This window comes from Salvelinus fontinalis, chromosome 17 (genome assembly GCF_029448725.1).
Source record: "Salvelinus fontinalis isolate EN_2023a chromosome 17, ASM2944872v1, whole genome shotgun sequence".
NCBI lineage: Eukaryota > Metazoa > Chordata > Actinopteri > Salmoniformes > Salmonidae > Salvelinus > Salvelinus fontinalis.
The window spans coordinates 4,117,912-4,141,924 of NC_074681.1; the positions used below are offsets into that span (position 1 = coordinate 4,117,912).

General features: G+C 42.0%; 3 protein-coding genes across 4 annotated transcripts; 2 read left to right on the forward strand and 1 right to left on the reverse strand.

Annotated features, from left to right (window-relative positions):
• The first annotated feature begins 380 nt into the window (after nucleotides 1-380).
• Nucleotides 381-5,723, forward strand: LOC129813597 (zinc finger protein 236-like). Of its 2 annotated transcripts, none has more exons than XM_055865932.1 (4): nucleotides 381-984; nucleotides 1,569-2,132; nucleotides 2,385-3,161; nucleotides 3,538-5,723. In XM_055865932.1, exons 1-4 carry the CDS (start codon nucleotides 723-725, stop codon nucleotides 4,482-4,484), a joined length of 2,550 nt encoding a protein of 849 aa, XP_055721907.1. In that variant the 5' UTR covers nucleotides 381-722; the 3' UTR covers nucleotides 4,485-5,723. The 2 variants fall into 2 exon arrangements, with proteins under 2 accessions (XP_055721907.1, XP_055721908.1); XM_055865933.1 differs by having other exon boundaries at nucleotides 383-984; nucleotides 3,541-5,723.
• An 8,044-nt stretch (nucleotides 5,724-13,767) lies between these two features.
• LOC129813598 (zinc finger protein 723-like) lies at nucleotides 13,768-15,213 on the forward strand. Its single transcript, XM_055865934.1, has one exon. The coding sequence runs from the start codon at nucleotides 14,131-14,133 to the stop codon at nucleotides 15,025-15,027; it is 897 nt and encodes a 298-aa protein (XP_055721909.1). The 5' UTR covers nucleotides 13,768-14,130; the 3' UTR covers nucleotides 15,028-15,213.
• A 2,216-nt stretch (nucleotides 15,214-17,429) lies between these two features.
• LOC129813599 (purine nucleoside phosphorylase-like) lies at nucleotides 17,430-23,687 on the reverse strand. Its single transcript, XM_055865935.1, has 6 exons — nucleotides 23,432-23,687; nucleotides 22,054-22,223; nucleotides 21,857-21,960; nucleotides 20,152-20,327; nucleotides 19,741-19,931; nucleotides 17,430-19,505 (listed from the first exon to the last, which is right to left on the reverse strand). Exons 1-6 carry the CDS (start codon nucleotides 23,452-23,454, stop codon nucleotides 19,288-19,290), a joined length of 882 nt encoding a protein of 293 aa, XP_055721910.1. The 5' UTR covers nucleotides 23,455-23,687; the 3' UTR covers nucleotides 17,430-19,287.
• Nucleotides 23,688-24,013: the final 326 nt, after the last annotated feature.

The following is a 24,013-nucleotide window of genomic DNA, read 5'->3' on the forward strand; positions in this document are numbered from 1 at the left end:
AGCATGGGCAGCACCATTTTAAAAATTTAACTTGGCAAGTCAGTTAAGACCAATTCTTATTTACAATGACGGCCTACCCCGCCAAACCCTAACCTGGATGACGCTGGGCCAATTGTACGCCGCCCTATGGGACACCCAATCATTGTAATACAGCCTGGAATTTAACCAGGGTCTGTAGTGACGACTCTAGCACTGAGATGCGCCACTCAAGAGCCATTTTCTTCTTCTTCATTGGCTGATTTCTCCCAACTCATAGGAATCTCCACCAAGTTGACTACTTTAAAATGATTTGAAGCCCTCAATTGGCAATGTTATATCCATGATGAGGCCTCTATCTAGCTCTATGACAAATCCGAAATAGTCGTATTTTTTTAAATTTACGAAATGTCACATGCGTTTACTTATACCAGTGCATGCATATCAAGCTAGCCATTACGAAACGTCTATTGTATCAATATTGTATTGTATTTGCCTCACGTAGCAAATTAACAATTCAATTTTCCGTTGACCTCCATACAAAAATTCCTCACGTCGTGGGCAGATTTTGGGTGGAGTAAAAGCTCTCGCTTCGCCTTTTCCTCTCTGTAGCTGCACATAACTACACGATTCACATTGTTGCTAGCATATTTAAACCAAATTATTAGCATATTACTGAGATACAAAGTTTCAATCATCTGCAGAAGCAAGACCGAACTCTGTTTAGTTTTCGCAAACATTTGAAAATGTTGAGCAGTGTTTCTCTCCGGGCTCAGATCGCTTCCATCATAGAGGTACTTTCTAAAACTGCGGTTGCAGAAATTGGCAAAGTAGTCGACGATGGCATAGTTGTGTTACGTTTAGAAATGTGTCGACGGGAAAATGAAATCAACGTCCTGAAAAATAATGTACAACAACTTGACAGCGAGCTTCGAAGAGCTCGAGGGATTAATGCTCGAAGACGCATTCATCATGGTCGATCAGTCGCTGCTGAGAATCTTAGGAGAGGTGGGTCGACGTAGTGGTACTAACTATTTTATAATCAATAGTTATCAATATCTAACTGTGTACGTGACGTAACATTAGTCAGCCAGAAATATTTGCAGGTAAACAATGTAGGCGGTTTTTAATCGGCCTACTCACGTTCACACTGCACTGAGCCCAGGGCTAACGTTAGGGCCCTACAACAGACGAGTGTGTCCTCGGGTCATATCTGTCTGTGCACAATGGGATGGGAGAGGAATAGCAATGACTCATTATAACCAATTCAGTGGCCTTGTTAGAGTGAAGGCCTACACCCTGAGATTGGAAGGTTGGGGGTTCGACCACAGACTCTCTCTGCTTGACACTCAGCATTAAGGAGATGGATTTGGGAGTAAGGCCCTACAACAGACAAGTATCCTGTCCAGGGGGTGTACTTGTACATCCCGCTATAGAAACAGGAGGCATGTGAAATCAAATCATTATTATTACAAACCATTACACCCTTCTTTGACACAACTGCCCACAGGGACACATCCATTTAGATTACTATTAAAACAACCAATAAATTATTTTGATGACTGACATACAGTACTTATTAATTTCCACAGGGCCTCGTAAAGGTGGTACCACTTGTGTGGGGAAGACCTCGCTTGAAAAACTGCAGCCTAAGGAAGATTTGAATGAAAAAGATGGACCTGCGGATGAGATTCTGGTGAAGACTGAGCCAGGAGGAGAGGGTCAGCAGGAAGAGCGGACTACAGGGATAAAAGACAAGGAAGCATCATGCAGCAGTGTTTTCTTTCCAGGGAAACCATATTTAGAGTCAGACGTCAGAGAGGATATGATTTTACAGCTCAGACAGCAACAACGTTATCGGCAGTCAGACGCGCTCAGGAGAACAAGCGACGGCACAGTAAAGTCAAATCCAGACCCTCAAAGTGTATTGGGTTCTGACCCAAATTATAATACGGCAAGGAGAGCGAGCAACAAAATATTTTGCCAGGTTAAGAAACACTTCATTTGCACACTGTGTGGAAAGAGTTTTGAACGTTACGGTCATCTTGAAAGGCATCTACGAATTCATACGGGTGAGAAACCGTACAGCTGTGACATATGTGGAAGGTGTTTCAACCAGAAGGGTAGCCTCAAAGGGCATCTGAAGACTCACAGAGGTAAGAGACTAGAATCACTTATTAGGTTATAGGTCATAGACAATTCCATGTACGCATAGCGAATAACAACCTATTCCCTATATAGTGCATTACTTCTGACTAGGGCCCATAGGGTAGTGCATCATATAGGGAATAGGGTACTGTTTGGGAAACACTCACTACATAATGACATCCAATATATTGGTTATTAATAGGACATAAGCAATTCTATGCCTCATTGTTTTATTAATCAAATGTAATCTTTCCACACAGTATCGATGGACGGACTAGCTAACAACGAAGAGAAGCCTCCCCTGGATAGACGTCAGACTGAGGAAGAGCAGTTGAACGAAAAGGACGAAGTGTTCCAAACTGCTCTTCAGATGCCTATGAAGTCTGAGCCAGGGGAGGAGAAGGATGCATTCCAGACACTAGATCCTAAAGCAGAAGAACAGACTGCAGGGAGAGCAGAACAGCGACTGGATGTTGAATTGTCAATGTACGAGAGAGACAGCCAGCCGTGGATGTCCGGTCCACAAGCAGACAACGATATGGAGACGAGCAATTCAGAATATTTCAGCAGTTCGGGTCAGAACTCCCAGTGTCTCACTGATCACTCTCCTGTACTTCCTGTCCCAGAAATGGTGGAGGCGTCATGCAGCAGTGCTTCATCTCCAGGGAAACCATATGTAGATGTCAGCGAGGATATGATTTTACAGCTCAGGCAGAAACATTATGGATCTTCAGACACACTCTTGATAGCAAGTGACGGTACAGTACAGCCAAACTCACAGGTCATGGACGGGGCTTCTCTGAACCATCCTCCCATCTTCTCCAGTTTTCCGGAAAGGAAAGTGAAAACCTTCCAAGGAGTCACCAAGGACAAGAATTGCTTCATCTGCTCATTCTGTGGGAAAGTTTTTGAGCGTGTTGGTCATCTGGAAAGGCACCAGCGAATTCATACGGGTGAGAAACCGTATAGTTGTGACATATGCGGAAGGTGTTTCAACCAGAAGAGTAGTCTCAAAGGGCATCTGAAAACTCACAGAGGTAAGAGATGAGAATAATATTGATGTTTTCATACTTTTAATACGTGAAAAGGTTAACTCTTAAGTGCATAAATCAGTCAATCATTCTGTAATTAACAGACAGTACGCCTGTTATATAATTAAATAATGTGCATCCTTAATGGAACCCTATTCCCTTTATAGTGTACTACTATTGACCAGGACACAAAGGGCTCTGATCAATAGTAGTACACTACATACAGAATAGGGTGCCATTTTGGGATGGATACGAAGTGTTTTCCTGTTCTCTGTCGGGTTTAAGATGACGTTAAACAGTTCATGTTGGATGATTTACATTGTTTGAATTGCCATGTTGTTAAAATCGATGCTAAAATACTTAATACTCTTTTCCTGTCAAGCAGACGATGCTGACATGCTAACGGGACAACCGCCGCTTGATGATAAGAAGCCTGACGTTTATCCTAGACCCTCGGAGAACCCAGAGGAACCGAGGGATCAGCCCTCACCTGCTGAAGCACAGCCTAGCTCAGGGTACAGTGAGGAGGGCAGGGGGCAGGGGTTGGTGGGGGAAGCAGAGAAAGAGAAGCAGTTTGAATCCCAGATACTCAGTCAGTCAGGACCTCCACATCAACAAAGCACAGAGCGACCAGGTTACCAGGACGACCCAGAGTATGTCATGGATGAGAGGGAGAGTCAGCTGTGTAGATCTTTCACAGAGAGGCACAGTGATACTGAGTCTGGATCACTACATCCAGGTTGCTCCTCTGATGTGACAAAGCAGCAGAACTCCCATCCTGTTTCACCCAGTGTCAAATACCATCACAGTCCTTTTGATGGACTGCACCACCACCACGGGTTCTATACGTCAGCTTCTAGAGAGGTGGAACTGGGAGACGTGTCTTTTCAGGAAGAGAAAGACAAGTTGGATGTGATTGAGCAAGAGCAGTACGCAGGGATGGTTCTACATGCAAGGAACAGGGAGGATGGTGATGGGACAATACTACCCAGGTTTCAGAACCGGGTACCACCGCCACAACTACCTGTAGAGGAGGAAACGGCAATGAGCGCTTACATCACACAACCAAACTACAGTCAAGAGGGGATTTTATTTGCCCTTGGCATAGACAGTTTTGACAGTACAGAGGGCAGCAGTGCCACTACAGACGACACAAGAAATAGATGTTTCATATGCTCCTTTTGTGGGAAAAGTTTTGATCGCCATAGTCATTTTGAAAGACACCTGCACACTCATACTGGTGAGAAGCCCTACAGCTGTGAGATATGTGGTAAGACTTTCACTCAGAAGAGCAGCCTGAAAGCTCATCAGAGACTTCATACAGGTTAATCAAGGGCCAAAGAGTCTTAGTTTGTGTTCCGAATGGCACCCTATTCGTTATTTAGTGCACTATTTTTTAGGGTATGAATTGCCATTTGGGACGCACACTTACCTTGCTGAAAGTTGTTTACGCTTAATCAAAACTCAATCAACACCAGTTAATAAGTATGGGACATTTGGCTGCTATTGTTAACACGTTGATGGTGTTGCAACAGTTTAGAAGTCCAACTAAATTGTGTTGATAAGATGTCTTGTTTGTTTGTTTGATATGGTCGTTTTTACTTTTTAATTACATATATTTTTTACCTTTTTTAATTGAGAATCAATTCTCATTTACAATAGCGATATTCAAATGTTGGTGTTACGTAAAAAAGAAAAGGTTGGGTGGTTCTTTGTTTTATGTCATCAGGTATCTCTCCAATAATGTAAAAGGGTTTTTAAGAAAACCTTTCCTGCATCAACCTTATGGATCATTGATCCAATTTAACATGTAGGCTACATATCCATTTTTTTGTGTGTGAAGACCTTGATGGTAGGGTTGCGTCTATAACCCTTGATCATGACTCTGTTGCATTACATTACACATAAGTCATTGGACGTAAGCATCTTCTGTTTGGGGGAGTTTTAAGAGCCCAGACATTCGATTTGAACATTACCACGCGTCGCTTGTGGTATGGTTTTGGAAGCATAAGGATCTTATCTTTCATATCAGCTAGAAAATATATTTTTTAAAGTTAAATTAATACACACCTTTTTTATGGGGTTAGTGTTTCCACAAGGCTGATTAGCCATCTCCTAACACCTGTGTGTAAATGGATGTCACCACAAACACGGAAAAATACTGTCTTCTGCAACTATGTTAAAACAGTACGTTTCTATTTGTGAAATTATTTTTTTGATGTAACATTAAAGTAGAGGGATTTATGTATCTAGAACCAACTGCTGCAATTGAGAATAGATTCACGTTTAGATGGTGTATTTGGCTGTTTTGGCTTCCAGACCCAATTCGCCTCTAAACAGAACATTTCAGGTCCTTGGACAATAAGGAGTAACGTTAGACTCCTTTAGTTCATTATTGGGCTAGGTTGCTTACTACTCAATGAGTAGAGTAGTTCAAATGATTGAGTTTTTTACTCCAGCTATCTTAACCCAGGTAAATCAACCAAAAACATTTTTGCTTTGATTTGTTTTTTTGTGGTTTTCTGCTTGTGGATTTTTGAAATAAATGTAAAATTGTGAACGTCTCAATTTTGTGTGTTAATTGTTTTATTTAGTGACAGTAAAATAAAATGTTTTATAAGAGGATTCCTATTTCTGCCCTTGCAAATTTGGTGTTCACTTTTGTTGTACTTACGGTAACAAAAATTAGACTAATGTTTGAGAAGGTTTTGCCCACCTCCGTTAAGGTGTTTTAAATGACAAAGACTGGGACATGTAGCAGCTCTGTGCAAAGGAATGAAAAGATATGAGGGGAACAGGATTATGGTGAATGTGGGAACAATGTCAAGGTTAACTGTTGTGTGTGTGTGGGGAGGTGGGCACAGTGCAGCATTTGGTGGATGACAGGTGCAGAACGTGGTCTAGAGAGGCCCAAAGAGATAAAACCATACATAATGTCTCTTAGGCAGAGGCTTCAATGCAAATTGGTGGAACTATTAGGCAGAATGATGGAGATGACGGGGTCAGTCCTGGAATAAGTGGACCTATTGTAGGAGTTATGTTGGTCCTGACACCATTACGAGGCCTGTTCTGAAAGCTTGCTCTCACAAATGTGTCGTGTCAAAAGTCACCTTGATAGTTAATCAGATTGACTTTATAGCCTTCATTGGAAAGGTTATCAACATGACTGCACTTGAGGAAAGAAGAACTGCCAAGTTGAAGGTTATTGTGGGAGCAGAAACAGAGTTTTTAGGAGAAACAGATGTTACTGTCGCCATGATTGTTGATATGTTGACTTTTAATAATTATAATGATTGAATGTCTCAGTATAATGATAAAGTCATGGTTTTTGTCATCCTTCAGTGGAATGCCAGAAGCCTTATTGCTAACGGTCAGGACTTTAAGAAGTATGGAATTGATTTAGAGATCAAACCTGATGTGATATGTGTTCAAGAAACGTGGTTTAGACCACATCTTGATTTTATTATTCCTGATTGTTGTTCAGTCGGATCTTATTGGACAGGGTGGGTGGTTGTGCTACATTCATAAGGGAAGGTCATATATATGGTAATATACCTGTCCCATCTGAATATGAATGTGTGATGGTGGAAATCTACAGTGCAGGTAGTAATATTAAGTAGCAACATTTTTATAACCCTTGTCGTCAACTATCTGTAGCGATGTTTGATGAAATATCTGGAGAATTGGGCTCTAGAGAGTTACAGTGCATTCAGAAAGTATTCAGACCCCTTGACTTTTTCCACATTTTGTTACGTTACAGCCTTGTTCTAAAATTTATGAAATTGTTTTTTGACCCTCATCAATCATAACACAATACCCCATAATGACATCACAATACCCCATAATGACATCACAATACCCATAATGACAAAGCAAAAACAGGTTTTTAGACATTTCTGCACATTTATTAAAAATAAAAAAACAAAATAAGACATTTGCATAAGTATTCAGACTCTTAACTCAATATTTTATTGAAGCACCTTTGGCAGCGATTACAGCCTCGAGTCTTTTTGGGTATGACGCGACAAGCTTGGCACACCTGTATTTGGAGAATTTCTCCCATTCTTCTCTGCAGATCTTCAAGCTCTGTCAGGTTGGATGGGGAGCGTCGCTGCACAGCTATTTTCAGGTCTCTCCAGACATGTTTGATCGGGTTCAAGTCCGTTGATGAGTAAAAAAAAAACTCACTTTTAGAGTAAGGCTGTAACGTAACAACATGTGGAAAAAGTCAAGGGGTCTGAATACTATATGAATGCACTGTATGTGCCAGTGAGTGAAGTGGGTGACAAAACGAAGGTGGTTCCTTGGTGGACCGAAGAGTGCACTGCGGCTATTCGAGATAGAAATAGGGCTTACAGAGTGTTGCGTAGGAATACAGTGCTTTCGGAAAGTATTCAGACCCCTTGACTTTTTCAACATTTTTCAAGACTGTTCATAGAGCTGGCTGCCTGGCCAAACTGTGCAATCGGGGGAGAAGGGCCATGGTCAAGGAGGTGGCCAAGAACTCGATGGTCACTCTGTCAGAGCACTAGAGTTCATCTGTGGAGATGGGAGAACCTTCCAGAAGGACAACCATCTCTGAAGCACTCCACCAATCAGGTCTTTATGGTAGAGTGGCCAGACGGAAGCCACTCCTCAGTAAAAGGCACATGACAGCCCGCTTGGAGTTTGCCAAAAGGCACTTAAAGACTCTCAGACCATGAGAAACGAAATTATCTGGTCTGATGAAACCAAGATTGAAAACTTTGGCCTGAATGCCAAGCGTCATGTCTGGAGGAAGCCTGGCACCATCCCTACGGTGAAGTATGGTGGTGGCAGCATCATGCTGTGGGGATGTTTTTCAGCGGCAGGGACTGGGAGACTAGTCAGGATCGAAGCAAAGATCTGCAGAGAAGAATGGGAGAAACTCCCCAAATACAAGTGTGCCAAGCTTGTAGCATCATACCCAAGAAGACTCAAGGCTGTAATCGCTGCCAATTGCATGCTCCCTCAAAACTTGAGACATCTATAACATTGTGTTGTGTGAAGAAACTGCACATTTTAGTGACCTTTTATCGTCCCCAGCACAAGGTGCACTTGTGTAATGATCATGTTGTTTAATCAGCTTCTTGATAAGCCACACCTGTCAGGTGGGTGGATTATCTTGGCAAATGAGAAATGCTCACTAACAAGAACATCAACAAATTTGTGTGCAAAATTTGAGAGAAGTTTTTGTGCACATGGAACATTTTGGGGGTCCTTTATTTCAGCTCATTAAACATGGGACCAACATTATACATGTTGCGTTTATATTTTTGTTCAGTATAAATAAGCAATGCAGGTGTGACATTTTAAATGCTCATGTTAATGTGTATAAGAAAAGAGACACTGTTGACTCTTCTTTGAATGCAGATTTTACCATACATGAGATGTGTTCTACAGCTGCACCATCGAGAGCATCCTGACTGGTTGCATCCCCGCCTGGTATGGCAACTGCTTGGCCTCCGATCGCAAGGCACTACAGAGGGTAGTGCGTACGGCCCAGGCCAAGCTTCCTGCCATCCAGGACCTCTATACCAGGCGGTGGAAGGCCCTAAAAATGGCCAAAGACTCCAGCCACCCTAGTCATAGTCTGTTCTCTCTGCTACCGCATGGCAAGTGGTATCAGAACGCCAAGTTTAGGTCCAAGAGGCTTCTAACAGCTTCCACCCACAAGCCATAAGACTCCTGAACATCTAATCAAAAGGCTACCCAGACTATTTGAATTAGCCCCTCCCCCTCTTTTACGCTGCTCCTACTCTGTTTATTATCTATGCATAGTCACTTTAATAACTCTACCTACATGTACATATTACCTCGACTAACCTGTGCCCCCGCACATTGACTCTGTACCGGTACCCCCTGTATATAGCCTCGCTATTGTTATTTTACTGCTGCTCTTTAATTATATGTTACTTTCATTTCTCTTTTTTTTTAGGGATCTTTCTTAAAACTGCATTGTTGGTTAAGGGCTTGTAAGTAAGGATTTCACTGTGAGATCTACACCTGTTGTATTCGGCGCATGTGACAAATAACGTTTGATTTGATTTTCAGCCTTAATAGGCTGTAGATATACAGCCCTAGGTCATGATCAGTTGTGCTATGTAATGTTTAAGTATCTACTGTACCTGATGAGGTCATGTACGTTCCCCTAGGATAATTTAATAAGATTTGTAGTGAGGGGTTTATACCTTCTGGTTGTAAACATGCAGTAATATTACCTTTTGTAAAGCCTGGCAAGGACCCTTCATGTGCTGATAGTTAGACCAATAGCGCTGACCTCTAACTTGTGTAAGTTGATGGAAAATATGATAGTCATCAGATTGTCATATTTCCTGGAACATAGAGGTTTATTGAGTCAATGTCAAAGTAGATTCCTTAAAGGTTGATCTACTTTGGATGCATTAGTAAAGGTGAGCAAGTTGAAAATACTCTGGCCATGCTACTGTCTTTTTTTATATTGAAAAGACACCATGTGGAGAGAAGGCCGATTGATTCAAATGGAAAGACGTGGTATTGGTGGGAGATTATATATCTCGGTTTTATCCTTCTTATTTAATCACATTTTAAGTTAAAATAGGATCCATTTTATCTGATGCCTATATAGTTGACAATGGTATTCCTCATGGCAGTGCTGTCAGTCCTATTTTGTTCAATATTATGATTAATGATTTGTTTTCGAATGTAGATAGGGGTATTGGGGCTTCCCTATATGCTGATAATGGAGCTATATGGAAGAGGGGAAGGAATGTCTCTCGTGACCAAATCTATTCAACAAGATTTACTGGGGTTTAAAATTGTCAGAGACAAAGTCTTGCTGTATGTTCTTCTCAAAGAAGAAAGTTGCTGATAATATACAGTTGTTTCTGTATGGACAGCCTACGGGGAGGGTTTCTAAGTACAAATATTTGGGTCTATGGTTCAATGAGAGATATACATGGAAAGATCATGTCATAAATGTTGAAACCAAGTGTAAGAAGGTGGTGAATCTTATGCGCTCGGTCTCTGGTTATGAATGGGGTGATGACAGACCATCGTTGATGGATATTTATAGAGCTCTGATCGGAACCACAATTGATTACGGGTGTATAGTTAATGGAACAGCGGCGAAGACTTGGCTTCAGAGGCTGAACAGAATCCAGTATATAGCTTTAAGGATATGTATTGGTGCATTTAAATCAACATCTGTATGTGCATTACTAGTGGAGGCAGGTGAGATGCCATTGGATATACAGAGTAAAAAACTGTCATTAGCTTATTGGGTTAGGCTGAAAGGCTGTGAGGTTGCGCATCTCACTGCTACTGTTCTAGATGACTGATGGGAATATACTAGTAGACAAGGCAGTGGGTTTGGTTGGACAGATGGAAAGCTTGCTCATGAGAGTGGTTTGAGGGAGTTGGAGGTTGGCCCTTCTGTGCTGATAGGGCATGTTCCTCTGTGGTTAATCCCAGATCCTGTTTATCTAACCTTGGTAGAGAATAAAATATTGGTCAGAAGTCAGTGATTTAAGGAAACTGGTTGACAATTACATTGGTAGAAGTTGTTATGCCTTTTTACTGCTTTTCACAGATGGATCCAAGGACCCAGATAGTAGGCGCACAGGAGCAGGCATTTCATGTTCTTGAATTTAATGTGCAGATATGTAGAATACTAACAGACGAACTGTCAGTATACTCAGTTGAACAGTTGGCGATAGTAATTGCCCTTCAGTGAGTGGAGGACGTTCAACCTGTCAGAATGATATATAATATGCTCAGATTCTCTGTCTATATTGAATAGTTTATCATCTGGCAAATCTAATAGGAGTGACCTACTATTGGAGGGATTAATGTTATTATGGAGAATTAAGATACTGGGTGAAGTAGTGAGATTCTGATGGGTCCCAGCCCATTTGGGTGTAGAAGGGAATGAAATTGTAGACCACATAGCCAAAAGAGCTTTAAAATGAGTCATAATTTATATGAATGTTCCACTGGGTAAAGGTGAGGCCAAATGTAAGATCAGAGCCTTTTGTGTGGCAGAAAAGATGGGACCCTGAGCCCAGGGTCCGGCGTTTATATTCCCTCCAAAGAAAGGTTGGTGGACCAAGATTCAAAGGTCAGATTAGGAAGGAAGAGGTGGTATTTGCTTGACGTGTCTAGGACATTATACATTGAACTCGTCTTTACATCTTGTTGGCAAGCATGTGACTGGTTTGTGTCTGGAGAGTATGGTCGATGAAACGATGGAGCATGTGTTGTTATATTGTTGCAAGTATGTTGAAGAGAGGGAAAGATTTAAGTGTAATGTCATTGAGGTTGGACAGGGTTGGGGGGTTTGGAAGGGATTTGGGGCATGGTCTATTAGAAGTTAATAGGCTTTTTTTCTCTCTCTCAGAAGTGCTGAGTTAGGTTGGAGGATTTAGAAATGTGGAACTAATGTTGTAAACCATGATTGTCCATACACTCCAGCACAGTAGGTGGCGGCATGCACCTTTAACATTTGTTTGCTGACCGCCATTATATGATAGAGGAAGATTTAGACTCGGAAGTAGATAGCTAACGTTAGCTAGGTTTATTTTGCAGACATTTAAATTGGCTGATGTAGCTAGCTAGCTTTTAGAATAACATTTACATTAACTCGTTTTTAAACGACACTCAAAATGTCTAACTGTATCGCCCTTCAGACACAACTAACCTCGATCATGGAGGTTTTAGCCAAATCAGCTGTGGCAGAAATCGCCAAACTTATCGATGATAACTGTGCTGTATTACATTTCGAAATATCTCGGAAGCATAATGAAAATGAAATTCTGCGGAGAAAACTGCTCCTGATGGATAATGAACTGAAGATTGCGCGGATTCCACGACAAACTGGTGAGTACTGTACCAGTTAACGTTACTGTTATGTTAGCTAGTTAACGTTAGCTCCAAAGCGCTCAGTCATACAGGCTAGGCCTCTATTGTAATTTGCTATTCTAATACCTAGCTAAGTATTTATGTGGTGGTGTTTATTCAAGGAAAACATTAGATAGAGAAATATAGATGTTATTGGGCCGATTTATGTTTTGAAATGTAGTTGTCAGGCTAACGTTACCTACCAGCTAGCTCAGGACACCACAGAACAGACGCTAGATATGGCTCAGAAAACGTACCTCAATCCAGGGATGGAAGATGACGCTGTAATCCTAATTTTCCCATTATCAAAATGTTACATCGACAATATTGAAATACTGCTATTTCTTTATTAAACTGTCTTTGTCGTCCCAATGTTAGTCTACCTAGGCTATAGCAGCCCATGGATTCCGTGAAAATACGACGCCTAGCGTTGAGGTGAGTAGCTACCTGAAGTGTTGTGGAATCCAATGGGTTGCTTTAGTCTAGCATGAGGACAAAAGGGCAGTTTAAGTAAAAGCGATCAGTATTTCAGTCTTCTCAGTGTATCATTTTGGACAATTATAGTAGTACAGCGCCATCTTCTATCCCTGGATTGAGGAACGTTGGTTAGAAAACTCGGGGCTCCCGAGTGGTGCAGCGGTCTAAGGCACTGCATCTCAGTGCTTGAGGCGTCACTACAGACACCCTGGTTCAAATCCAGGCTGTATCACAACCGGCCGTGATCGGGAGTCCCATAGGGCGGCGCAACAATTTGTTCTTAACTGACTTGCCTAATTAATTAAAGGTTACACACACACACACACACACAACGTTTTCTGAACCATATCTCGCGCCGGCTCTGGACCATACTGGGAAGATGTACTTACAGCGACCATAAATAAGGTCGGAATCTTATGGTTGCCTACCTGTCAGAAAAATACTACTGGAGAGTCCTGGGAGTGTTCTTTATGTCTGTAATAATCTGCTGTTTCAGAGAAATACATGGACGGCTGTGCTTCAGACTGGAGACCCAGTCAACGAGGAGATGAGGATGTGTTTGGGTCAGCTTTGGGAGAAGTCAAGGTCTGTGCTCCATAGACTGATTATTGTGTAGTTGAATCAGAGATTGGTAGTATCGTATTCCTTTCGGCTCCGAGTTGACCGAAGGGCCTTGACGGTGCATGTCTGTTGAGGCCCTTTGACAACTAGGAGCCGAAAGGGATACAACGTCCTAGAAAAACCATAACCCAATTAAATCTTAGACTTGAAACCTGACAAATTGACAATGCATACTGTTTAATAGTTTCGTACTTCTAGTTTGCAGAGATAGAAACCCCTTTCATTAAGCTAGAGAGACAGGATGATGGATCATGGAGACGGGAGCAACACAGAGAACCAAATGGACAGGGTAACTGAATTCATTGGGCCATTGGACATGGTAACTGCATTCTTCGGGCACGGCGACTGCATTCATTGGGTTCATTGGACAGGCCTACTTCTGTTCAAAACACTGGCTCTGTCCCAAATGGTACCCTATTCCCTATATAGTGCACTACTTTTGAACAGGGGCCCATAAAGCTTGGGTTAAATGTCGGGGATAGGGTGGGTTTGGGCTACTTTGTTTCCAAAAAGTGTTCTACTGGCCATGGTGTTGAACCTTCATTTGATAACATTTGCTTTCCAATTATATATTTTTTGGGACATATAAGAAGGACATGCAATTCTTGACATACTGTAAGTAACTACAAATATATCCTTTATTTTGCTTTGCAATTATAACGATTGTCTTTGCACCTTCTATCTAGGAAACACCACATACGGCAATAATGCCATTCAGAAGCTTCCCATTGGGAATCATCAGGACTTGGAAGAAGAAGAGAATCAGGACCCACTAATCCTCCTGGAGGAGCAGCTGGCAGAAGGTCAAGAGAAGCTTAGTGAGCTGTGCCAGTCTCAGTCTGGGCACTGTGGCGAGGAGGAGACCAGTGTTCTAGAGTTTGTAATAAAGACTGAGAAGGAGGAAGAACATTCTGGATTCAGTCAGGCTGGATGTCAGAGGGGCACAGTAAAGCAGCAGAACCCCTTGAGCTCTGAGTTTGTAATGGATGAAAGAGACAGTCAACTGTGGTCGTCTATAGTTCAAGGGAACGATGACATAGTCATAGAGACTGACTTTCCTGATTTCTCTTATGTAGCCGAGCAGTATTCCGAGAGTTTTCCAGATCGCTCCGTGGCTCAACCCCAGCCACAGCCCCTCTCTAGCCCAGTGGAAGGCCCTAGTAAATCAGCCAGCTCACCTTTACAGAGACCGTGCAATGGATCAATGTACAACAAAGTCTTTCAGAAAGAGAAAGTAAGTGCATCTCAGTCTGTGTCTAGTTCTTTTCAGTGCCGACCGCAGATCAACCATTCACAGCAGCAGACCAGGCAGAGAGATCAGGTGTTCTCCCAGAGGGATAATCACATCCCACCGTCCAGGCCTCAAGACACTGGACACACAGCAGAGCGAAGCTTTGGACTGGGTGACACTGGCAGACCAACTGCCTCCCATTTAGGGATTCGATTGAACAATAACACTTTTACACCAGGTGGCCTCAGAAGCTTCACTATGCCTCATTATAATTCAAAGAATCACTGGGGTACAGCCATAACAGAGAAGGTTTTCAGTTGCTCGCAGTGCGGCAAGAGTTTTAGTCGCCTGTCCTATCTCAAGATACATCAGCGAAGTCACACGGGAGAGAGGCCGTTTCGGTGCACCGTCTGCGGGAAGAGTTTTCACTGCTCCTCACACCTGACTATACACCACCGCATTCACACGGGAGAAAGACCCTATAGCTGTGCCACGTGTGGGAAGAGGTTTACCCAGCAGAGCAGTCTCAAGACACACCAGAGTGTCCACAGTGGAGAGAGACCGTATGGTTGCTCTCAGTGTGGCAAGACTTTCACTCTTCTGCACCATCTGAAAAGGCACAGGATTATTCATGCTGGGTATAGCTGAGTGGGTCTTATTATTATTATTATTATTAAACCTCTATCCAGGAAGTCCGTAAATATGGTCCTCAAAGCTGAGTTTATTTGTTTTACTTTAAAAATTAAAATAGTTGAAGAAAAATTTGAACTTTGATGTTTTATGCTAATTTCAACACTACAGAAACATTTCATGAAATAAAATACACAGTGAATAGTTTTGCATCAGGCCTTTTAATAAACTATGAAAATCGGTACTCTCCATAATCAAGTATACTGGCTAAATGTTTTGTTATTACCTATTCATGTCATATAACAGTGGGTGTGTCCCAAATAGCACCGTCTTCTCTATATAGTGCTCTACTTTCGACTACGGCCCATAGACGCACACGGTATGCTGTGGAACCAATTCATAATCAGGGAAACCTTTGTAGAGTCTTGACTGCTCTATTGGATTGTAAATTGTGTAAATCTCTACACACCAGAGGGCAGTGGTACTCAACTTTCAGAACAGAGCAAACTAATAGTCACCCTAGTGCACTTTTGCTACAGGAACTAACCCCCATTTGAAGTTCTCCTTTACTAAATTCATTGGGGCTCTAATCTATGGATTTCACATCACTTGGCAGGGGCGCAGCCATGGGTGGGCCTGGGAAGACATAGGCCCACCCACTTGGGAGCCAGGACCACCCACTGGGGAGCTAGGCCCAGCCAATCAGAATGAGTTTTTCCCCAGAAACTGGCTTTATTATAGACAGAAATACTCCTCAGACGATCCCGCAAGTGAAGAAGCAGGATGCGGAGGTCCTGGGCTGACGTGGTTACACGTTGTCTGTGATGCGGAGGCCAGGTTGGATGTACTGCCAAATTCTCTAAAATGACGTTGGAGGTGGCTTGTGATAGAGCAATTAACATTAAATTCTCTGGTAACAGCTTTATTTTTTGTTCAGTATACATTTGAAAAGTTACAGTATGATCTGAAGCTGCTGTTTTAAGCATAGCAGAGTAACTTTGCAACAGTTAACTTCATGACTAGCCTGGGTACCAGTCTGTTTAGCTAATGTTCCACTCCTTGTCATATGCCATGGAGTATAAGGAGTGGAATGTTAGCCAAACAGACTGGTACCCAGGCTACGACATGGGTCAATGTTGATGTGGCTATGTGTGTGTGCATAGTTTCACATCTCTGGGGCGGAACCTTTAGTACACAGCAGATACAGTATAAATGCCGTTTACAGAGCACACAATGGCCTGAGCATTCCTCCCCATTTACAAACACTGACGTCACTTCCTGATTACTGTTCCTGCTCCCACCGGAGTAAAGTGAAGATGCCTCTGGACGCTGATCCAGTTTAGCATTTTCCCCACCAATGGTTAAGGTTAGGATTGGGGAAGGGGAAGCTGATCTTTGAGCTGTACCTAGGGGAAACTTTACACCGGAGTGCTTCAACTACAGCTTCTAGTTTTGCCAAGGAACAGCTCGAAGCCTGGTAAAGGACCAGCAGCTCGAAACCTGGTAAAAGACCAGCAGCTCGAAACCTGGTAAAAGACCAGCAGCTCGAAACCTGGTAAAAGACTAGCAGCTCCAAGCCTGGGAAAGGACCAAATCCTATAGTTGATTCTGACTATTTGGGAAGGTTGCAGAAATGTTTGTCACTTGCATTGATAAGAAATAGGAAATGGATGTTTCCTTATTGGGGTCAGTAATTGATCTAAAAGTGTCATACAGTTAATACCTCTATTCTGGCCATCACCCCCCAGATTGAGGCTGTGTTCCCCTGCTCTGACGTTGTTGACTCATGCCAGATCTTACAACAGGTATTTTACGTATCAGATAACTACATTGTGTTATAACAATCTGGTGGCTGACTGCACTGTCTGATGTGGCACGCAACCATTGGTTGATGCATGCAATGTCTGAGCAGGGAAATGCAACCTTTGTGTTATTCTACAATTAAGGTGATGCTAGTTTTAAAAAGCAACCAGGTTTGGTTGAACTTGATTTAGATATTGACAACACAATTCTCAAGCGCAGTCATACTTTACACATTAGGCATAAAACAAAAATAGTTAATTATGATAGGAGGATCTGGGACACATCCCAAATGGCACCCGATTCCCTATATAGTGAACATGTTAAAAGCAGTGTACTATATATAGGGAATAGGGTGCCATTTGGGACACACCCCTGCTCTTAAAGGGATGGGGAGGACAGCTTGTAAAACGTAGAACCTACTCATGACCTTGTATGGGTATATATAAGAAAACATTGCGCTGACGTCATGGAAATTGCTGGCTGGAGGTGCTACATGGCATTAAAATATGTTGGGTGAGAAAGTGGTACAGAGCTTCCTGGATTGACGGTTGTGGTGAGACAACACAGTAATTCTACAGAGACATAGAAAACAAGTGACACTTGAACACCACAGTCTATCAAGTTGACTCTGTTTATTGTGACAGTAAGACTTGAGTGTAGCACCAACAAAATACCCTATATTCACCTTTCAATCCCCATTGATATACACATTCATGAGCATTCTTATAAGGCAAAGCTAAAACTACCCGCCGTTTGGAAGGTAAAATAATCTAGTTTAACACCTTTTAAGACGTTGACGAAAAAGCATACATTACACGATAAAAAAGTGCTTCTATAAATAAGTATTAAAAATATACAGAGAACATAATTGTTAGTATACCAACACACTTCTACTTTACAGCACATTACAGTCACTGCTCTAAATTCAAACATGTCATTGGTAGCACTGGTGCTCCCAATTTTAAAACGTTAGAAGCACAATAATAATAAAAAAAGAGCATATAGCCTATATTAATTCTATTTACTTCTGAAGCACGTGTTGTGCCCTAGAAACGAATATGTTATGCTGTAAATACATTGGTTTATTATAAAAAGCTAAAATGTTGATACAAATACCGGTCATGTGGGGAATATAAGGTTTCTACATTGTGTAAAAGCACTATTTTCTTATTGAGATGCATTACATTGAAAATGGTACAGTGTCTCTTTAAGAGCGTCAAGTTTGTGATGACTACGTGCAAGATATCTGACATTCATGGGTTTGACTAGAAAGGGGTACGGCCATTACCGGAAGTTACTTTTTCATAGCAGGTTAGTAGAATTTATGCAGCAAGTTAGGATAACTAACGTGGTTGATTACGATATTTAGGTTAAGGGTATAAAATGGCTAGGGTTAGCTCAAATGCTCTCTTAACCTGCTACGTAAAGTCACTCTAGTCACAACCGTCATTCACTCATTGCTATGATCAGAGTTTCTAAACTCAAAGAGGCACAACATTATGATACTTCCATGAACGCTTCGCAAAGCCGACTCAACAAACCAGACTGGGGTTTGGGAAATCAATGAGAAGTGGAAAATTCTTCCTTAGTTGTTAATTTTCTCGATTTTCAATCTAGATTCGAGCCAATGTTTTAAGTAGCTGAACATGTCATAACCTTGTTAAAGTGACAAACTGACACGTTTTCATTTATATCGAAGGAGTGGCATTGATTTTACCGGAATGCAAATACGCAGTTCAGTGCGACACGACAGTTCGACCCAATGACGTGTTTCTGCACATGAGTTTAGCCAACTAACTTTGCCGGGACATCGCATAACTACATGCGTGATCTGGGATTTCTATTGGAGAAGCAGTTTCTAGGCATCTTCATACTAAACCATCATTACTAGAATCACTGATCTCCTGAAGAAGCTATCCATTTTCCTTTCTTTCTGTGCTCCAAAATTAAAACTGCAGTCGCACAGCTAAATATTTTGTTGCATATGCGACCAAATTGGTCGCACTTTAGAGCCCACTATATTATGGGAACACCCGTACGTTTTGGTAATTTACTTCACCTATATCATCTAATTTTAAAATCTACATTATTAGTCACACTTGTTAGGGAAGGTACAACGTGCAAGTATTTCTGAACTGAACAAAAATAAATATAAAGTTAATTTAATGTATTATTGTCAGTCCGGGTCAATTCACCTCAATACAGCTCTATATTTATAAACGTTTAGTGCAGGGCTCATAAATAATAGTACTTTACTCCGAATTGTCATTTTTTCATAACAAACATTAAACAATGATTCACGTTGTCAACAAACAGCTACCTTGAAGAATGTTAAAGTACAGAAAAAGAACAGCTTGGCTTGGCCAGACGCCTCCACCCCCCACACACAGACACACACACACACACACCACACACACACACACACACAGACACACACACACACACACACGGTGTAACCAGGGTCAGTCAGAGTTATCAGGCGTCGTTATTGTTGTGCTCTATGTAGGTCACCATGTTGGACACCAGTCTCTCTAGCTGCGTTGCCCTCAGCTGGCCTGTCTCCAGGACCTCCTTGTGGTTGGCCTTCTCCTGGCTGTCGTAGTCCATCACAGCCTGGTTGGTGATCAGGGACAGGGCGAACACACGCATCCCACAGTGACGCGCTACAATCACCTCGTGCACCGTACTCATGCCTAGAATAACGAGAAAGGGGAGAACAAAAGCAATGCACTAACTGACAATGTAATTCAAAAGTTGCATTCTTCATAATTCTGCATGAAATGCTGCAAGAGCAAACTACAAGAACAACGGAGTGCTTGCAAAAGTATTGTTATGGCAGTGGAAGAAGTTTAGAAGTTTAAATTGTTGCTAGAGTAGAAGATGATTGTAGTAGTGCTGAGGTGTTGTGATAGCTGCTCCAGGACTCACCCACAGCGTCAGCCCCCAGTCTGTTCATCATACGACACTCAGCGATGGTTTCGAATGAGGGCCCGCCCAGGACGCAGTAAACTCCCTCTCTCAGGAAGTCACCAAAGCCAAGCTCCGCCCCCACACCTTGTGCCAGCTGCAGAAGTTCCCTGTCGTACGCATCAGACATGGAGGGGAACCGAACCCCGAACCTAGGAGGAGGAGAAGGTGGTAACTTAACCAAACCCGTTTTCAGTCCCTGATAAACCAGTCGTGGGAAAAGGATGCACGCCCCAAAAACATTGCCTAGTAATTACATTTGCTTAATTCAAGTAAAACGTATTTTTTGGGCATCGGCACCCTTTTTAAATTGCATTCCGTAATCACTCTATTGTACATCCCTAACCGTTCCCTATATACATAACCACACACCTCTCATCATTGGGTCCTGCCAGTGGGTTGTTCCCAGCGAACCCAGGCATGTTGATGTGGTCTTTGATGATCATGATGTCCCCAACCTTGTAGTCCTGATTGAGACCTCCAGCTGCATTGGTCAGGATGACAGTCTCCACACCCAGCAGCTTGAAAATCCGCATGGGCATTGTGACCTGCAATATTTGGCAATTTAAATTGTAATTGTTTATTACGTTTTTTTAAATTATTTTTTTTACACATGAAGATTAGCTGACCCCGTGGCATCAGCTAATCATCAAAGACCACCTCTCTTACTTTCTTTTGTTTGCTGAAGTGCAAAGGCCTACCTGAACTCTTGTCTTCGCATCGTATTTCACAGCCAGCTATACTGATGCGAAGACAAGAGTTCAGGTAGGCCTCTGCACTTCAGCAAACAAAAGAAAGTAAGAGAGGTGGTTAAAAAGAATGGCAGGAATCCAATACTAGGGCTTAAATAACACACAAAAACACTCACAAAACAGGCAGTGATACATACAGTGCCTTCAGAAAGTATTCAGACACCTTGACTTATTCAACATTTTGTTGTGATACATGCTGAATTAAAATGGGTGGGGAAAAAAAAGTCCCACCCATCTACACACAATAAACCCATAATGACAAAGTGAAGACATATTTTAGATTTTTTTTTGCAAATTTGTCAAATGAAATACAGAAATATTTTATTTACATAAGTATTCACACCTTTGGCAGTGAATAGTTTGGCAGTGGCCAGGCACGACTCCAACACCTTCATTAAGTTTGCAGACGACACAACAGTGTTAGGCCTGATCACCGACAACGATCAGACAGCCTATAGGGAGGAGGTCAGAGACCTGGCCGTGTGGTGCCAGAACAACAACCTCTCCCTCAACATGATCAAGACAAACGAGATGATTATGGACTACAGAAAAAGGAGGACCGAGTACGCTCCCTTTCTCATCGACGGGACTGTAGTGGAGCAGGTTGAGAGCTTCAAGCGGTACCGGAGTGCCAAGTCTATGTCTGAAAGGCTTCTTAACAGCTTCTACCTCCAAGCCAGAAGACTCCTGAACAGCTTATTAAAATGCTACCTGGACAATTTCATTGACCCCACCCCCCATTTTTACACTGCTACTACTCTCTGTTTAATATCTATGCATAGTCACTTTACTTCTACGTACATGTACATATTACCTCAATTACCTCGACTAACCTATGCCCCCGCACATTGACTCTGTACCAGTACCCCCTGCATATAGCCTCACTACTGTTTATTGTTGCTCCTTAATTGTTATTTTTCATTTTTTTCCTTATTTTATTTATTTTTTACTTCAGTTTATTTTAGTAAATTCTTTAAAACTTTTTTATTAAAACTGCCATGTTGATTAAGGACTTGTAAGTAAGTATTTTACTGTAAGGTCTACACCTGTTGTATTCGGTGCATGTAACAAATAAAATGTGATTTGATTACAGCAGTGAGTCTTTCTGGGAAAATCTCTAAGAGCTTTGCACACCTGGATTGTACAACATTTGCAAGCCGATTTAAGTCAAAACTGTAACTAGGCCACTTCAATGTCATCTTGGTAAGTAACTACAGTGTATAGGTAGCTCTCTCTCTCTCTCTCTCTCTCTCTCTCTCTCTCTCTCTCTCTCTCTCTCTCTCTCTATATATATATACAGTATACATATATAAACATCAACAAACCTTATGGATGGGGTATCCCTCATAGAGATGGAATCTTCCCTGCATACAAACACATGCTTTCCCTTTCAGCATGCCAAACACCAACCTGCCAGCGTGACCATGCACTGGAACACACAAAAACCAGTTAGATCAGTACACACACACACTGTGTATTAGAGATAAGTATACATGCATAACACGCATACAACACTACACACCTGTGCTCTGGGGAAAGTTAGGAATGTCGCTGTATTTAAATGCAATCTGATCTTTTAGCATTTCTGCCAAGCCTCCCAAGCCTGAGCCACAAACTATCCCCACCAGGGGGCGCATCTCTGTCCGGGACAGGAGCCATTCTGCTGTAGCGCTGCACTCCTCAAAGCTGCACCTGAGAGACAGAGAGAGACAGAGACAGAGAGAGAGAGAGACAGAGACAGAGAGAGAGAGAGAGACAGAGAGAGAGACAGAGAGAGAGAGAGAGAGAGAGAGATCATTAACATGGTGTATATAGACATAATAGGACATTTGAAATGTTTATTATTTTGGAACTTTATATTTATTTATTTATTTTTTCACTTGCTTTGGCAATGTTAACATATGTTTCCCATGGCAATAAATCCCCTTAAATTGAAATGAAAATAGAAATGTAATTGACAGAGGGAGAGAGGTGTGGGAAAACAGCCTCATAGTAAGAAAACAGCGAGATGGGCATGACCATCTGTGGTCATAGCTCAAATGGCACCCTATGCCTTACATAGTGGACTACTTTTGACCGGAGTCCTATGAGCCCTGGTCAAAAGTAGTGCATTATAAAGGGAATAGGGTGCCATTTGGGTCACAACCCTGAGTGTGAGTTAAAGCGGTGGAGCGAGAAGGGAATTGGGAAACACAGCTGTGTCCGAAGCAGCCTTTTGTTATGTAATATAACATTACAACAAGATTACCACTGAGAACATTTACCAAGGACTTCCCACACACGTACGCTCTCGCCTATTGTAAATAATCTTCATCTGATTCTGGTTTAACAGTAAAAGGGTACTACCAGCATCCACAATGTTAACACACCCCATGGCATGTGTAGGTCTAGTAACAGATTATTTTCACGGGGCTGGGCTACGTGACGAACCAAGCGCGCAAAGTTACGGCACATTTTCCATGTTGAGGAATTTCCACTGCCCAGTAAAAGTCTGCAATGGAGCCTAATCCAATTATGCGTTAGCCTTCTGGCATGATATAATTGTAGCCTTTAGAATTGAAGACACAGTAAAACCCTTCACATACCACTCTAGACAGATGTTCTTTTAACCATTAGTTTAGCGCCTGTCACCGGGTAAAACTGCTCTTCCAAGAAAAACTGTTGACAAATTAACCTAGGACTGGACCAAAAATAATAATAAAGTATAGCAGGCTACAGAAACGCAAAATACCACGGCTTTCCGTTAAGTACGCACATTAATCTATATTAGTCCACACTCACTCATAACATGAAACAATTCCGTACAGCACCATATAAGGTTCACAATTACTATTACTGATTCTTCTGATATCTGAATCCGCAGCTGTAATGAACAGTGGACATTGTAGGAAAACACGTACCCCACTGTAGATTCTGGATACATGATGATGCTCCTTCAAGTTGACAAAAATTACTTTTCAAATAAATTATGGACCGACTGACTGACCTGACAAGTTTGGATAGCCTCAATGAGACTAAATGTGTGAAACGTTTGTAAAGAGATAAATAGGCCTATTTAAATAATAGCCAACTCAACTCAGTACTGACGCTTCTAAAAGTTTCGGGAGTTTACTTTGAGGGTATATAAACCTCCTTCCCCTCTACACGAGCCACATCCCGGTGTGACGTACGGTGACAGCTCGTGCTCCTATTGGACTGTCACGCGGGCGTTGTTCGGATGATGATGCCGCAATTCCTGTTCTCTTGGTGATTTCAAGACAACTCGGAAACTCGAGCTGCCTATTGGTTCAATCACTTTACAAGTGGGAAACTCGGAGCTTATGAGAGTTCAATACAACTCGCAAACTCGGAACCTGAGTTAAAATTAGATATATAAACTACCAGTCAAAAGTTTAAGAACACCTACTCATTCAAGGGTTTTAATTTATTTTTGACTATTTTCTACATGGTAGTATAATAGTGAAGACATCAAAACTATGAAA

Bases quoted from the DNA above. Each gene is read 5' to 3' on its own strand.
- LOC129813597 (XM_055865932.1), top strand. From the start codon at position 723: ATGTTGAGCAGTGTTTCTCTCCGGGCTCAGATCGCTTCCATCATAGAG. The intron at 985-1,568 runs GTGGGTCGACGT...TAATTTCCACAG, and splicing joins TGCTGAGAATCTTAGGAGAG to GGCCTCGTAAAGGTGGTACC. The intron at 2,133-2,384 runs GTAAGAGACTAG...CTTTCCACACAG, and splicing joins GCATCTGAAGACTCACAGAG to TATCGATGGACGGACTAGCT.
- LOC129813598 (XM_055865934.1), top strand. From the start codon at position 14,131: ATGGATGAAAGAGACAGTCAACTGTGGTCGTCTATAGTTCAAGGGAAC.
- LOC129813599 (XM_055865935.1), bottom strand. From the start codon at position 23,454: ATGTATCCAGAATCTACAGTGGG. The intron at 22,224-23,431 runs GTACGTGTTTTC...TCTGTCTCTCAG, and splicing joins TATCCAGAATCTACAGTGGG to GTGCAGCTTTGAGGAGTGCA. The intron at 20,328-21,856 runs GTTTGTTGATGT...CAAATATTGCAG, and splicing joins AGGGATACCCCATCCATAAG to GTCACAATGCCCATGCGGAT.